The sequence below is a fragment of the Coenobita brevimanus genome, chromosome 104 (assembly GCF_032717465.1).
Source record: "Coenobita brevimanus isolate Jiangsu-jjx chromosome 104, ASM3271746v2, whole genome shotgun sequence".
NCBI classification, from domain to species: Eukaryota; Metazoa; Arthropoda; class Malacostraca; order Decapoda; family Coenobitidae; genus Coenobita; species Coenobita brevimanus.
Window position 1 is genome coordinate 17,767,886 of NC_137057.1, and position 15,000 is coordinate 17,782,885.

The 15,000-nt window shown below is 46.0% G+C and overlaps 1 protein-coding gene across 1 annotated transcript in view; it reads left to right on the plus strand.

Annotated features, from left to right (window-relative positions):
• The window catches only part of LOC145416029 (uncharacterized), a 127,584-nt gene that overhangs the window by 81,325 nt on the left and 31,259 nt on the right, over positions 1-15,000 (plus strand). Inside the window, 5 exon segments of the mRNA XM_080285128.1 lie at positions 7,178-7,270; positions 9,808-9,991; positions 11,178-11,338; positions 13,738-13,860; positions 14,988-15,000. The exon segment at positions 14,988-15,000 is cut by the window's right edge and continues 167 nt beyond it. Coding sequence (XP_080141254.1) covers positions 7,178-7,270; positions 9,808-9,991; positions 11,178-11,338; positions 13,738-13,860; positions 14,988-15,000 — 574 coding nt within the window.

The window sequence follows — 15,000 nt, forward strand, 5'->3', positions numbered from 1 at the left end:
TGAGTGTGTAGGTAGGTAGGTAGGTAGGTAGGTCTGGTAATCAATATATGGTTCCACACGCCATCATCAATCTTTAGCCTGACGTAGTGAAGGGGTAGGGGGGGAGGGGAAGAGGTGGAGGGGAGGAGGGAGTGGTGGGGAGCGAGGGAGGAAGAGATGGAGGGAAGGAGAGAGTGTTAGGGAGAGAAATAGGAGGGGCATAATGATAATGATGATGATGATGATGATTTTAGCACTATTTCTAGCGATTTATAGAGGTTAGTGAGCGATTTTAGCACTATTTCTAGCGATTTATAGAGGTTAGTGAGCGATTTTAGCACTATTTCTAGCGGGGGAAGAGGGAGGGGGAGGCCGAGGATGAAGATGGAGGGATGGGGTGGAGAGGTATATGAGAGAGGGGGGTGTGCGTTGGGAGCAGGGCAGTGAAATGGCGGGGGACAGGGCGACTTGGAGGCGAGTTGTTTGTGGCCACCCCAAACGGGATTGAGGCGTCTGGCAATAGATAGATAGACGTAATATAAAGTTTGGAAGAAAGTTGTGCCTCAGCTCAAGAAACATACTAGAGGAAACAGCAGTGCACATGTTGGGGAATTGCACACACAGCGTAGCATGATGTCTGTTGGAAACTTACACAGGCTTGGAAAGTTACACACACACACACACACACACGCACACACACACACAAGACACAACCAGCCATGCACAGGGAAAATGGGAGAGACAAGGCAGAAGGTGTTAGGTGAGAGAAGAGGCTGGGGTGGGAAAGGCAGGAACAGAATGCACGGCGTTAGCAAGCATAAAACTGCTCTCGCCTCAGTGCTGCCCTCGTAAGATAATTTCCTTTAGAGAATAAATCAACAGTCTAACCCCAGACTCATCATAACACATTTTTGGAAACGATCGGCGGCGACAACGACACAGTAGGCCAAGATATGTACGTAGGGGAGGATAGGATTATGCAGTCGCTCCGGGTGTGGCGCGTGCTGGGGCGTGTCAGGTCCCGTGTCATGCCTCGGACGTGTTGCGATTGGCGCGCGGGGTGACGCAAGAGGGATTTGGCGCGTGAGGCAGGGTATTGAGAACGTGTGTGTGTGTGTGTGTGTGTGTGTGTGTGTGTGTGTCTGTGTCTGTGTCTGTGTGTGTGTGTGTGTGTGTGTGTGTGTGTGTGTGTGTGTGTGTCAATACTTTTCCTAGGCGATTTATTTTGCCTTGTTAGTAATATGAAGGAGAATATTAGAGAGTATTATCCAAATCTCTGAATAGGAAGAGAGGGGTGGGGGAGGGAAGGAGGAGAGGGAAGAGGAGGAGGAGGAGGAAGAGATAATGTAGAGGGAGGAAGAGAAGAGGTAAGGAAGGGAGGGATGAGGTAATGGAAGGGAAGGGGAGGGAGAGGAAGGGAAGGGAAGGGGAGGGGAGGTATGGGGGGGAGAGGTAGGGAGGGAAAAGGGAGAAGTGGGAGGAGAGACTAATAGGAAGAGTGAGGGAGGGAGGAGGGAAGAGGCATATAGTGATCCAGGGTGAAATTACTCTCTTTTGCGTCACGTCCCTTGAATATAACGAAACGAGCCCAATGTGGTGTACAGGGTGAAGACAAGAGGAAGATTACCGCCATGTTGAAGATAATGCACTTTGATGTCTTTGAAGATAACGAAACGAGGCCGACTTGGTGTACAGAATGAAGACAAGAGAAAGACTGCCACTATGTTGAAGGTAATGTAATTTGATATCCTTGAAGATAACGAAGCGAGGCCAACTTGGTGTACGGGGTGAAGGCAAGAGAAAGATTACGGCCTTGAAGATAATGCACTCTGATGTCCTCGGATATAACGAAACGAGGCCAACGTGGTGTACGGGGTGAAGGCAAGAGGAAAATTACCGCCATGTTGAAGATAATGCACGTTGATGTCCTCGGATATAACGAAACGAGGCCAACGTGGTGTACAGGGTGAAGGCAAGAGAAAGATTACCGGGTTTTCGTTCCTATGTAGCTTATTCCACGTAGCTCAGTGGTGGGAAAAGATGATACCTCCTCCGCCCCACACCCTTTCCATGGCACTTCTTCGTGACTAGCATCTTATTCTAGCGTTTAGTGCTACAACTCGGTACTTAAGCTGTAGCGATGGTAAGCCAGGTTAGAGTAAAATGACTATAGGATTTCCTTAGCGTAAAAATAGCGTAATATCTGACTGTTTTGTTGTTGGTGTGAGACTGTGTAACGCCTTTTCACATGCGATTTATTTTGCTTATTGGACCTTAATATGATCTTGTATATTTGTGAGGGTAGGGTATATTCTCTCTCTCTCTCTCTCTCTCTCTCTCTCTCTCTCTCTCTCTCTCTCTCTCTCTCTCTCTCTCTCTCTCTCTCTCTCTCTCTCTCTCTCTCTCTCTCTCGTTGGTGTGAGTCTGTGTAACACCTTTTCATATGCGATTCATTTTGCTTAATGGACCGTAATATAATCTTGTATATTTGTGAGGGTGGGGTATATTCTCTCTCTCTCTCTCTCTCTCTCTCTCTCTCTCTCTCTCTCTCTCTCTCTCTCTCTAATTGATTGTAGTTTTTAAATGTGAAAAGTTTGGCCATACAGGAACAGGGGTGGTGGTGGTGTGGCAAATGTGGTATAAGAGTGAGACTGGTGTGGCAAATATGGTATGAAACTGGTGTGGTAAATTGTGGTATGGGACTGGTGTGGTACTGGTATAGGAGTGAGACTGGTGTGGTAAATGTGGTATGAGACTGGTGTGGTAAATGTGGTATGAAACTGGTGTGGTAGTGGTATAAGAGTGAGACTGGTGTGGTAAATGTGGTATGAGACTGGTGTGGTAAATGTGGTATGATACTGGTGTTGTACTGGTATAGGAGTGTGACTGGTGTGGCAAATGTGGTATGAGACTGGTGTGGTAATGGTATAGGAGTGAGACTTGTGTGGTAAATGTGGTATGAAACTGGTGTGGTAGTGATATAAGAGTGAGACTGGTGTGGTAGTGGTATAGGAGTGAGACTGGTGTGGCAAATGTGGTATGAAACTGGTGTGGTAGTGGTATAGGGGTAGTGGGTTACTGCACCATCGATCCCACGCTGACCTAATAACTGGATAAAGCAGCTGGTATTATTGGTGGTATTATTGGTGGTATTATTGGTGGTATTATTGGTGGTATAGGTGGTATTATTGGTGGTATTATTGGTGATATTATTGGTGGTATTATTGGTGGTATAGGTGGTATTATTGGTGATATTATTGGTGGTGTTATTGGTGGTATTATTGGTGGTATAGGTGGTATTATTGGTGGTATTGGTGGTATAGGTGGTATTATTGGTGGTATAGGTGGTATTATTGGTGGTATAGGTGGTATTATTGGTGGTATTATTGGTGGTATAGGTGGTATTATTGGTGGTATAGGTGGTATTATTGGTGGTATAGGTGGTATTATTGGTGGTATTATTGGTGGTATAGGTGGTATTATTGGTGGTATAGGTGGTGTTATTGGTGTTATAGGTGGTATTATTGGTGGTGTTATTGGTGGTATTATTGGTGGTGTTATTGGTGGTATTATTGGTGGTATTATAGGTGGTATTATTGGTGGTATTATTGGAGGTGTGGTATTGTAGTGGTTGTGGTGACGAGAGTATTAGATGGACTTCCTACCACCACCACCACCACCACCCCCACTACCAAAATAATGTTAATGGTCAAAGTTTTCCCCCCTCCTACGACCTCCGTCGCAGTGTTATGGCCACACGGTGTTGTTCGTGACATTACAGCTGCGTTCCAGGGTTGGGAAAATTTTTTTTTTTTTTTTAAAGAAAATATATACATTTTTTAATTTACATCAGATTTTCTTTAAATCTGATTTTTTCCCCCAATCCTGTTTGTGCCATTGGGAATTTTGTCCAAAGAGTACTATACTGGGTCTTTTATTTTTTTTTCCTGCCACTTGCTGCAGTGCGTCCATTAGGCATGATTATATATCACTGTTCAAATAAACAGACTTATAAAATTGAAAATAATGAATGTGAATGGGCAGTGGCGGTAAGGCAGTGCACCACAGGCAGCACTGCTTGGTATGGGGGCAGGTTACTCACGCTGTCACATACTGAAGAACGTTGCCACCTTGTCATTTATATTTTGTCAAATTAGGATCACAATCATCAGACTGAATCCTGTTACTGTGTATTCCAAGAAGAGTTTAGTTCCTATGTTAACACTGAGTATAATCACATTTACTGTTGTTATCAAAGAGCCTTCTTGCCTCTTTTTTTTTTTAAATATTTGCATTGTAACAAAAGGCAGTCACTGGTGCCTGACTTGTTCAAGGTCAGTACAGGAAGAGTACAGGCCAAGCAGACTTGATGCATCTGTATTTATATAAAGAAAAAAAACTGCTGTGTTGTTACTTCCTACAGCTGTTGTTGCTACTTCCTACAGCTGTGTTGCTACTTCCTACAGCTGTTGTTGTTACTTCCTACAGCTGTGTTGTTACTTCCTACAGCTGTGTTGTTACTTCCTACAGCTGTTGTTGTTACTTCCTACAGCTGTTGTTGTTACTTCCTACAGCTGTGTTGTTACTTCCTACAGCTGTGTTGTTACTTCCTACAGCTGTTGTTGTTACTTCCTACAGCTGTGTTGTTACTTCCTACAGCTGTGTTGTTACTTCCTACAGCTGTGTTGTTACTTCCTACAGCTGTGTTGTTACTTCCTACAGCTGTGTTGTTACTTCCTACAGCTGTTGTTGTTACTTCCTACAGCTGTTGTTGTTACTTCCTACAGCTGTTGTTGTTACTTCCTACAGCTGTGTTGTTACTTCCTACAGCTGTTGTTGTTACTTCCTACAGCTGTTGTTGTTACTTCCTACAGCTGTTGTTGTTACTTCCTACAGCTGTTGTTACTTCCTACAGCTGTTGTTGTTACTTCCTACAGCTGTTGTTACTTCCTACAGCTGTTGTTGTTACTTCCTACAGCTGTTGTTGTTACTTCCTACAGCTGTTGTTACTTCCTACAGCTGTTGTTGTTACTTCCTACAGCTGTTGTTGTTACTTCCTACAGCTGTTGTTGTTACTTCCTACAGCTGTTGTTGTTACTTCCTACAGCTGTGTTTCTACTTCCTACAGCTGTGTTGCTACTTCCTCCACTTTCCTTCTCGCACATACCTACGTTGGACAAAATACTTAAAAATATTATTCTCTACCGATGCCATTCACATCCAAAGCCATGAAATGAGTTTGTAATGTAGCGCTACTTCTGATTTGGCTAGATTTGTATTTTTTCGCGTGCATATCGTGTGGCCGTCACTCTAGCTCAGGCTGCTGGTGTGGGCGTGACAGTGGGAGTTGGAAATTAATAAATGGCGCAGGACAGACACTGATAGCGCTGAGAGAGAGAGAGAGAGATGGCCGGTAGACTTGCGTGTGTGTTGCGGGGACGGCCGAGGCGACGTAATCAGTATCTATGCTTCATCATTTAACTTCCTACTCCCGCTGTCACACCCACGCCCACACCAGCAGACGGCGCCGTTTCCGCAACACACGAGGTACCTGTAGGTGGGATTCTAGTACAGCGCTAATTATTCTGTCTATCTATAGCCCGACGCCCTTATCCCGCAAAGGGTGGCCACTGACAAAACGCCTCCAAGTCGCTCTGCCACCCACCATTCGACTGCCCTCCTCCCAGCTCACTCCCCCCTCCCTCATATACCTCTCAACTCCATCCCGCCACCTCATCCTCGGTCTACCCCTCCCTCAAACTCACCTACATATATTCCGGATGCGTTTTAATACCTGATATGTTCCCTACTTCGATTTTTTTTTTTTTTACGTTCCTAAGCACCTTTTATTTATCTACTTATTTTTTTTTTTAGCGAAGCAACGAGAAAGCTGACATGCACTATTGTTTTTTAATGCAAGAAAGAAGGAACCTAAGGCCAGGAGTCCACAAGGTTGTTCCCTTCACGAAAATACGAGAACAAAATAACAGAGAGCCAAATTCAAGATCCCGTAAGGGGTGGCCACAAACAAATCGCCTCCATGTCGCCGTCCACTGCCATTTCACTGCCCTTCCTCAGCTCACACCTCCTTTTCTCATATACCTCTCCACTCCATCCCTACATTTCAACCTCAGCCTCCCCCTCCCTCTCCCCACTTCCACCTCACTCACAAAACGTACAATACATACTACTATTTACCAGCCATATCCAAAAATAAATCGCCCAGGAAGAGGTTTTAGGGAGTGCTATGGCCAGGCAGTGTCTCGTAGACCTTGAGAATGGGTTAAGGAGGAGGTGGTCGTGTGTTAAGGAGAAAAAACACCTGGCATTACACCTGGCCTCTAATATACCTGCCGTTCGTTTGGCAAGCTCAGGTGACACACACACACACACACACACACACACACACACACACACACACAGCTGCATGTATAAACTCCTGTGATGCTGTCTGGTCTTACGTACACACACACACACACACACACACACACACACACACACAGCATGCATATACAGTACTCCTCTTTCTCCAGGAGGGACGCACGGCACTATAACGAACCTAACCACTTTGTCTGACAGTCTGATCGGCAACCTGTATTTTCACTACTTCCAGGAGGGTCGCACGGCACTACACTATAGCCTAAGCATCTTGTCTGACAGTCTGATCGGCGACATGTAATTTATCTCTCTCTCTCTCTCTCTCTCTCTCTCTCTCTCTCTCTCTCTCTCTCTCTCTCTCTCTCTCTCTCTCTCTCTCTCTCTCTCTCTCTCTCTCTCTCTCTCTCTCTCTCTATTAAGAGGGTCGCACGGCACTACGATCTAACAAACCTAACCACTTTGTCCGCCAGTCTGATCGGCAACCGTTATATTCTCTTTTCCAGGAGGGACGCACGGCACTACACTACAACACCCCTAACCACTTTGTCCGCCAGTCTGGTCGGCGACATGTAATTCCTCTTTTCTTTTTTTTTCTTTTTTCCAGGAGGGTTAACCATCTTGTCCGCCAGTCTGATCGGCAACCTGTAATCTGTTCTTCTTTTCCAGGAGGGACGCACGGCACTACACTACAACACCCCTAACCACTTTGTCTGCCAGTCTGATCGGCGACATGTAATTACTCTCTTTTTTTTTTTTTTCCAGGAAGGCTAACCATCTTGTCTGACAGTCTGATCGGCAACCTGTAATTTTTCTTTTCCAGGAGGGACGCACGCCACTACACTACTGCGCGGCCAGCAAGCAGCCAGAGGACATGTATAACTTGTTGTGTGAGAGTCTGGGGGAGGACACGCAGGTAAGAATCGCACCTGTCCAATTAATGAAGGCCCGTGTTGTCAGGTAAGAAGGCGCCCTAACACCTCTTCCGTAGCGATTTATCCCCCACAGAAGCCATTACTATCCCCTGGTTCGCTCAAGTCTTCACACCTGTATTGTCATCACACCTGTATAATTAACTGAGGCTCGTATTGTCATCACACCTGTATTGTCATCACACCTAATTGTCATCACACCTGTATTGTCATCACACCTAATTGTCATCACACCTGTATTGTCATCACACCTGTATTGTCATCACACATATTGTCATCACACCTGTATTGTCATCACACCTGTATTGTCATCACACATATTGTCATCACACCTGTATTGTCATCACACATATTGTCATCACACCTGTATTGTCATCACACCTGTATTGTCATCACACCTGTATAATTAACTGAGACTCGTATTCTCAGGTAAGAAGGCTCCCTAACACCTCTTCCTTAGCGATTTATTCCCCACAGTTCCCATTAATATCCCTTCCTTTGCCTGTGTCTTCAGTGTCGACATAGATTGCATGCGGGACACACGGCAGTGACGGAGCAGAATCGGGAATAAATCGCTAAGGAAGAGGTGTTACGTAAGCTTCCTAACTGTACTGGAATGCCGCGCTGTCATCGTTGTCCTGGCTGTCTCATCTTCAGTGTCATCTCCTTCATCATCATCATCACCATCATCATCATCATCATCATCATTATCATCATCATCACCACCACCACCACCACCACCACCACCACCACCACCACCACCACCACCACCACCACCTTACTCCTCCTCCTCTTCATCATCATCATCATCATCACCACCACCACCACCACCTTCACCACCACCACCACTACCACCACCTTACTCCTCCTCATCCTCATCATCACCACCACCACCACCACCACCACCACATTCACCACCACCTTTCTCCTCCTCCTCTTCATCATCATCATCATCATCACCACCACCACCACCACCTTCACCACCACCACCACCACATTCACCACCAGCCCAAACTAGTCCCAACTTAAAAAAACACACACAAAAAAACAGCCCATCTTCACTACTACGGAAAATTGCCGTCTGGAAAACCAAATCAATGTCTTTTGCACTGAGAGAGATGTAATTGAGGCTGTGTTTGTGTTTGTGTTTGTCTGTATGTAAAGGGTTGGTTGGTGGTGGTGGTGGTGGTGGTGGTGGTGATGGTGGTAGTTATTATGATGATAGTGGTGGTGATGATGGTGGTGGTGGTGGTGGTTCTAGTGATGGTGATGATAGTGGTGATGATGATGGTGGTGGTGGTGGTGATGGTGATGGTGGTGGTGGTGGTGATGGTGATGATGGTGGTGGTGGTGGTGGGTCTAGTGATGGTGATGATGGTAGTGATGATGATGATGATGATGACGAGTGGTGGTGGTGATGATGATGATGGGGGTGTCTCATGCGGACGTGAACTCTGTGAGCTGCAGGCTAAGTTTCATTTCTCCTGTGGTCCAATGTCCTTTAGGAGGGATAGGGCGTGAAGTGAGGGACGTGTGTATAACCAGGCAGTGGAGCCGACCAGTTGTATCAGTGCCACCACATGTAGGCGGCCCTTTCCAACACTGATGATGTGAACTGTGTATAGTACGGGAGGAGTGTATTACCTCCGCCTAACAGGTTATGGTTTACTCCGCGTTGGTTTGTCTGTCTGTCTGTCAGCAGGATTACTCAAAAAGTTATGAACGGATTTTGGTGAAATTTTGTGGAAGGGTGGGCCATGAGCCAAGGAAGAACTTATTAAATTTTGGGGCGTATCCGGATCCTTTTTAATGGCACGGGGGGAGGTATGTATTCTCTGAGTGCTTTCTAGTGTCTTTATTAAGGTGTTATGGCCGTTTTGTGTTGCAGCGAGGCAGGGCAGTCACCGGGCAGCACCACTATGCTCCATTTTTTTTTTGTACTGAGGCCAAGATGCGCTTGACGAGTTGATGATGAGTGGCTGAATGCAACAGCATGTCCCAAAAAAATATTTACTAACCCAAATTTCCCCCTCAGCTATTTGTTGTCAGTTAATAATGTTTAGAATATGAAGGAATGTTGCGTTCACCCAATAATCACCAGTCTGTCAAGTGGCACCTTCGCCTCGATAACAAAAACTGAGTATAGAGTGTGTGGATGTGGGGGAGGGAAGAGGCAGGGACGAGCCAGATTTCCTGAACTTCGGACGTAACTGCAAGGAAGGACATAAAAAAAAAAATTACATATAAAGAGAAATTCCTGTGTTGTTCCTGTATTTTTCCTGTACTGTTCCTGAGTTATTCATGTATTTTTCCTGTACTGTTCCCGTATTCATGTATTGTTCCTGTACTCTTCATGTATCATTCCTATACTATTCCTGTATTATTCCTGTTTTCTTGCTGTATTGTTCCTGTACTGTTCCTATATTTATTCATGTATTGTTCTTGTGCTGTTTCTGTATTCATGTATTGTTCCTGTACTCTTCCTGTATTTTTCCTGTATTGTTCCTGTATCGTTCGCCAGGGCCACGACAATCACGGCAGGACGGCGGCTGAGTACATGACGCGGCCGGAGCTCCTGCGTCTGCCCGTCAGCAAGGGCTACGACAGCAAGAAGAGCAGCGGAGGGAGAGCCAAGCGCAGGACCCCCCCAACCACCAGGACCACCCCCACCCGCAGCAAGAGCAACACCCCGCCCAAGAGGGAAGGTGAGGCAGATAGATAGATAGGTAGGTAGATAGATAGATAGATAGTTAGGGAGATAGGTAGATGGATAGAAAGACAGGTAGGTAGGTAGGTAGGTAGATAGGTAGATAGATAGATAGATAGGCAGGTAGATAGATAGATAGGTAAGTTGGTATGATCTTTTCGGCCTCTCTTCTCACCAGTGTAGGTCCGTATGCCCCCGAACACCTTTTCCTTACCGATTTATTCTTGGAGACGGCTGGTTAATGTCGCTATGTGCGTTGTTTCTGAGGAGTATGAGTGACGGTAGAATGACTGAAATAGAACACACGAAAATAGTAGGGATTAATAAGCAAAATAAATCGCTCAGGAGGAGGCGTTAGGGAGCTTCGTCATTTTGTAGTTTATTATGTATTTCAGTGGCGGAGTGAGACAGTGATGTGGTTGAACAGTGATGATGATGATGATGGTGATGGTGATGATGATGGTAGTGGTGATGGTGATGGTGATGATGATGGTAGTGGTGATGATGATGATAATGATGATGGTAATGAACTGATGATGATATTATGATAATGAGGGTGGTGATGGTTGTAGTGATGATAATGATGACAACGACGACAGTAGTAGTAGTAGTAGTAGTAATAATAATAATAATAATAATAGTAATAATAATAATAATAATAGCAGCAGCAATAATCTCCCTTCCTCCTTCCATCAACACTCTCCCTTCCCTCCACCCTTCCAGCAAGACTCACCCTTCCTTCCTCCCTTCCATCAACACTCTGCCTTCCCTCCTCCGTTCCATCAGCACCCAACAAAAATAATAATGGCAGTAATCTCCCTTCCTCCCTTCACCAACACCCTCCCTTCCCTGCTTCCTTCAACACTCTCCCTTCCCTGCTCCCTTCACCAACACTCTCCCTTCCCTCCTCCCTTCACCAACACTCTCCTTTCCCTCCTCCCTTCACCAACACTCTCCCTTCCCTCCTCCCTTCACCAACACTCTCCTTTCCCTCCTCCCTTCACCAACACTCTCCCTTCCCTCCTCCCTTCACCAACACTCTCCCTTCCCTTCACCAACACTCTCCCTTCCCTTCACCAACACTCTCCCTTCCCTCCTCCCTTCACCAACACTCTCCCTTCCCTTCACCAACACACTCTCCCTTCCCTCCTCCCTTCACCAACACGCTCCCTTCTCCCTGGCAGGCATGAACATCACCGGTGCCAACATACGCATCTGGATTCACGACCAGGACCTTCCCAAGCTGGAGCAGATCGTTTGGGAGGGGGAGGGAAATAGGCTCCTTCAGCAGACCTCCAATCACGCCAAAGTCCGCCAGTTCCTCAACCTAGTGCCCAAGATGATGGTAAGTGAAGGTGCGGTGTTGTGGTGGGCTGTGATCGAAAGTGTGGTTGTGGTGGGGTGGTGGAGTGGTTTGGATTGTGGTGGGGTGGGGTGGGGGTTGTGCTGTGGTGGGCTGTGATAGAAAGTGTGGTTGTGGTGGGGTGGGGATGTGGTGGGGTGGGGTGGGGGTGAGGGTTGTGGTGGGGTGGGGTGTGGGTTGTGGTGGGGTGGTGGAGTGGGTTGTGGTGGGGCGGGGGTGTGGGTTGTGGTTGGAGTGTGTTGGTGTGGTAGTGTGGTGGTTTAGTGGTGTAGATGGTAGTGTGGCGGTGGTGTGATGTAGGTGGTAGTGGTGTGGTATTGTGGTGGTTTTGTGGTGTAAATGGTAGTGTGGTGGTGGTGATGTGGTGCGGTGTGGTGTGGTATAGTGTAGGCAATAATGTACTGATGGTGTGATGCAGGTAAATGTGTGTTGGTGTTAGTGGTGTGGTGTGGGTATGTTTAGCTTGTACCTCAGTGTAAAGTCACCTGTACTTAAAACTACATCAGGTGAGTGGATGGTAAGCGCTAAACACCCCCACCTTTCACAAATATTACATAAGTCTGTATACCTCATAACAAGGGAAGAAATATTCGCGAAGAAATGCATGACAGTTCCCGAAATACGAAAACAATGGTCAATCTAACAGGCTAGAGGGCACGTTGCAACCAGATTTACCCCATACCGTTCAAAGGGAAATAAAATACAATATGTGTCATTATTGGGGTGGTTTGGTGGTTACGTGCCCGCCTTTAAGCAGTTTCTTGCCTCTCTTACAATTATTATTATTATTATTATTATTATTATTATTTATTTTTTGTTAATAATACAAGATCTAAGAAAGGTGGGCTTTAAGATACCTGGCCAAATTACAGGGTTGCCCAAAAGTATGCAAACGTGGTAAGCACGTGCATTTTGAAATATGATGGTGGTGATGGTGGTAGTGATGATGGTGGTTATGGTGGTGGTGGTAATGAGGATGATGATTATGGTGGTGATGATGATGATGATTATGATGGTGATTATGGTGGTGGTGGTGGTGATGGTGGTGGTGATGAGGATGATGATGATGGTGATTATGGTGGTGGTGGTGATGATGATGATGATTATTATTATTGTTTTTATTATTATTATTATTATTATTATTATTATTATTATTGTTATTATTATTATTATTATTATTATTATTATTATTATTTTACCGCACGATACACTGCGTTACGGCGTCACACTGCATCACACAACCGTCACACATAGAAGCCATAAATTACCTGTGTGTTAAATCAATCATGCCCAGGTGTTACGTACCTGTAGGGGAAGGTGTACAGACAGAGGCAAAAGTTAGACAACAATCATGTACTCATATTGTGCTCTGCGTCACATAACACTCCCTCCCCCCCCCAAAGTGACGTAGCACCGTTCCCTCTGCTCCTGTGCCTCAGTTTGCGTCACAGATAAATATTTTGCGTCACACCATCCACTGCCGTAACATCCTGAGAAGTGAGGTGAACTTTTGGACGTGGCTGTAGATGCGCAAGAATTTTAAGAGAGAGAGAAAGAAAGAGAGAGAGAGAGAGAGAGAATCTAGAAATATGGGAGACTACATCCACACACACACACACACACACACACACACACACACACACACACACACATGAGCGTATGAAAGTGTACAGCATAATGTGTATTGATGGGTGTAGGGGGGATGGGGTGTATGGGTGTTGATTGGTAGGTGTAGGGGAAGGGTGTGGTGGTGGTGGTAGTGGTTGTGGTGGTGGTGGTGGTGGTGGTGGTGGTGATGGTGGTGTTGGTGATGGTGGTGGTGGTAGTGGTGATGATGATGATGATGATGATGATGATGATTAAGAGAGCTGTAGAGCTGTGAGAGTGAGCTGTGTGTACGTGTGAGGGCGAGCTGTGTGTACGTGTGATAGTGAGCTGTGTACGTGTGATAGTGAGCTGTGTGTACGTGTGATAGTGAGCTGTGTACGTGTGATAGTGAGCTGTGTGTACGTGTGTGAGTTGTGTGTACGTGTAATAGTGAGCTGTGTGTACGTGTGATAGTGAGCTGTGTGTACGTGTGTGAGTTGTGTGTACGTTAGTGAGTGTGTGTACGTGAGTGAGCTGTATGTACGTGATAGTGAGCTGTGTGTGCGTGATAGTGAGCTGTGTGTATGTGAGTGAGTGTGTGCGCGTGAGTGAGCTGTATGTACGTGATAGTGAGCTGTGTGTACGTGATAGTGAGCTGTGTGTGCGTGATAGTGAGCTGTGTGTATGTGAGTGGGTGTGTGCGCGTGAGTGAGCTGTGTGTATACGTGAGTATGTATACATGAGAGTGAGCTGAATGCATCTTGAATCTCAGCCTCACTCTTCTTCCCCCACAGACGAAAATCAAGGAAGTTCACCAGGCTGCCTTGAATGGTGACCTTGAGACGCTGGACGCCAAGGTAGAGCAGCCGGAAATATTGGTAGCCAAAGACCAAAATGGGCTCAACCCCCTGCACAAGGTGAGCGTGGGGATAACTCTACCGACGTGGCCACTACAGGGTTGGGTTTGAGATGGGGGCGGTGGTGTGTGTGTGTGTGTGTGTGTGTGTGTGTGTGTGTGTGTGTGTGTGTGTGTGTGTGTGTGTTCTTTAGGCCAGACACACTTCACGAGTTCATACATGCAGCCGTGTGTGTGTGTGTGTGTGTGTGTGTGTGTGTGTGTGTGTGTGTGTGTGTGTGTGTGTGTGTGTGTGTGTTCTTTAGGCCAGACAACATCGCATACATGCAGGTGTGTGTGTGTGTGTGTGTGTGTGTGTGTGTTCTTTAGGCCAGACACACATCACAAGTTCATACATGCAGCTGTGTGTGTGTGTGTGTGTGTGTGTGTGTGTGTGTGTGTGTGTGTGTGTGTGTGTGTTCTTTAGGCCAGACACACATCACGAGTTCATACATGCAGCTGTGTGTGTGTGTGTGTGTGTGTGTGTGTGTGTGTGTGTGTGTGTGTGTGTGTGTGTGCTTTAGCCCAGACAACATCGCATACATGCAGCTGTGTGTGTGTGTGTGTGTGTGTGTGTGTGTGTGTGTGTGTGTGTGTGTGTGTGTGTTCTTTAGGCCAGACACACATCACGAGTTCATACATGCAGCTGTGTGTGTGTGTGTGTGTGTGTGTGTGTGTGTGTGTGTGTGTGTGTGTGTGTGTGTGTGTGTGTGTGTGTGTGTGTGTGTGTAACCTCTTGACTATGTGTATCTGTCTAGTTATCTTTATCTATCTGTGTCTGGCTATCTATCTATCAAAAGTAAAGTGTTGTGTAACCCCTTCACAAAATCTATCTATCTATCTATCTAATTTATCTATCTGTCTGTCAGTCTAGCTATTCATGTGTCCATTTCTGCCTGTCTATCTATCTGTCTGTCTGTCTTCGTATCAGTCTGTCTGTAAGTCCTTAGATAGATAGACAGATAGACAGACAGACAGATAGATAGACAGACAGATGGATAGATAGATAGACAGATAGACCTTCCATTGCTCTCATTGCAGTGTGCGTCATCTGGCAGTATGGAGACTGGAATGGATGATCCAAAAATCTGTAGATAGATAGATAGATAGATAGACAGATAGATAGACCTTCCCTTGCTCTCCTTACAGTGTGCGGCATCTG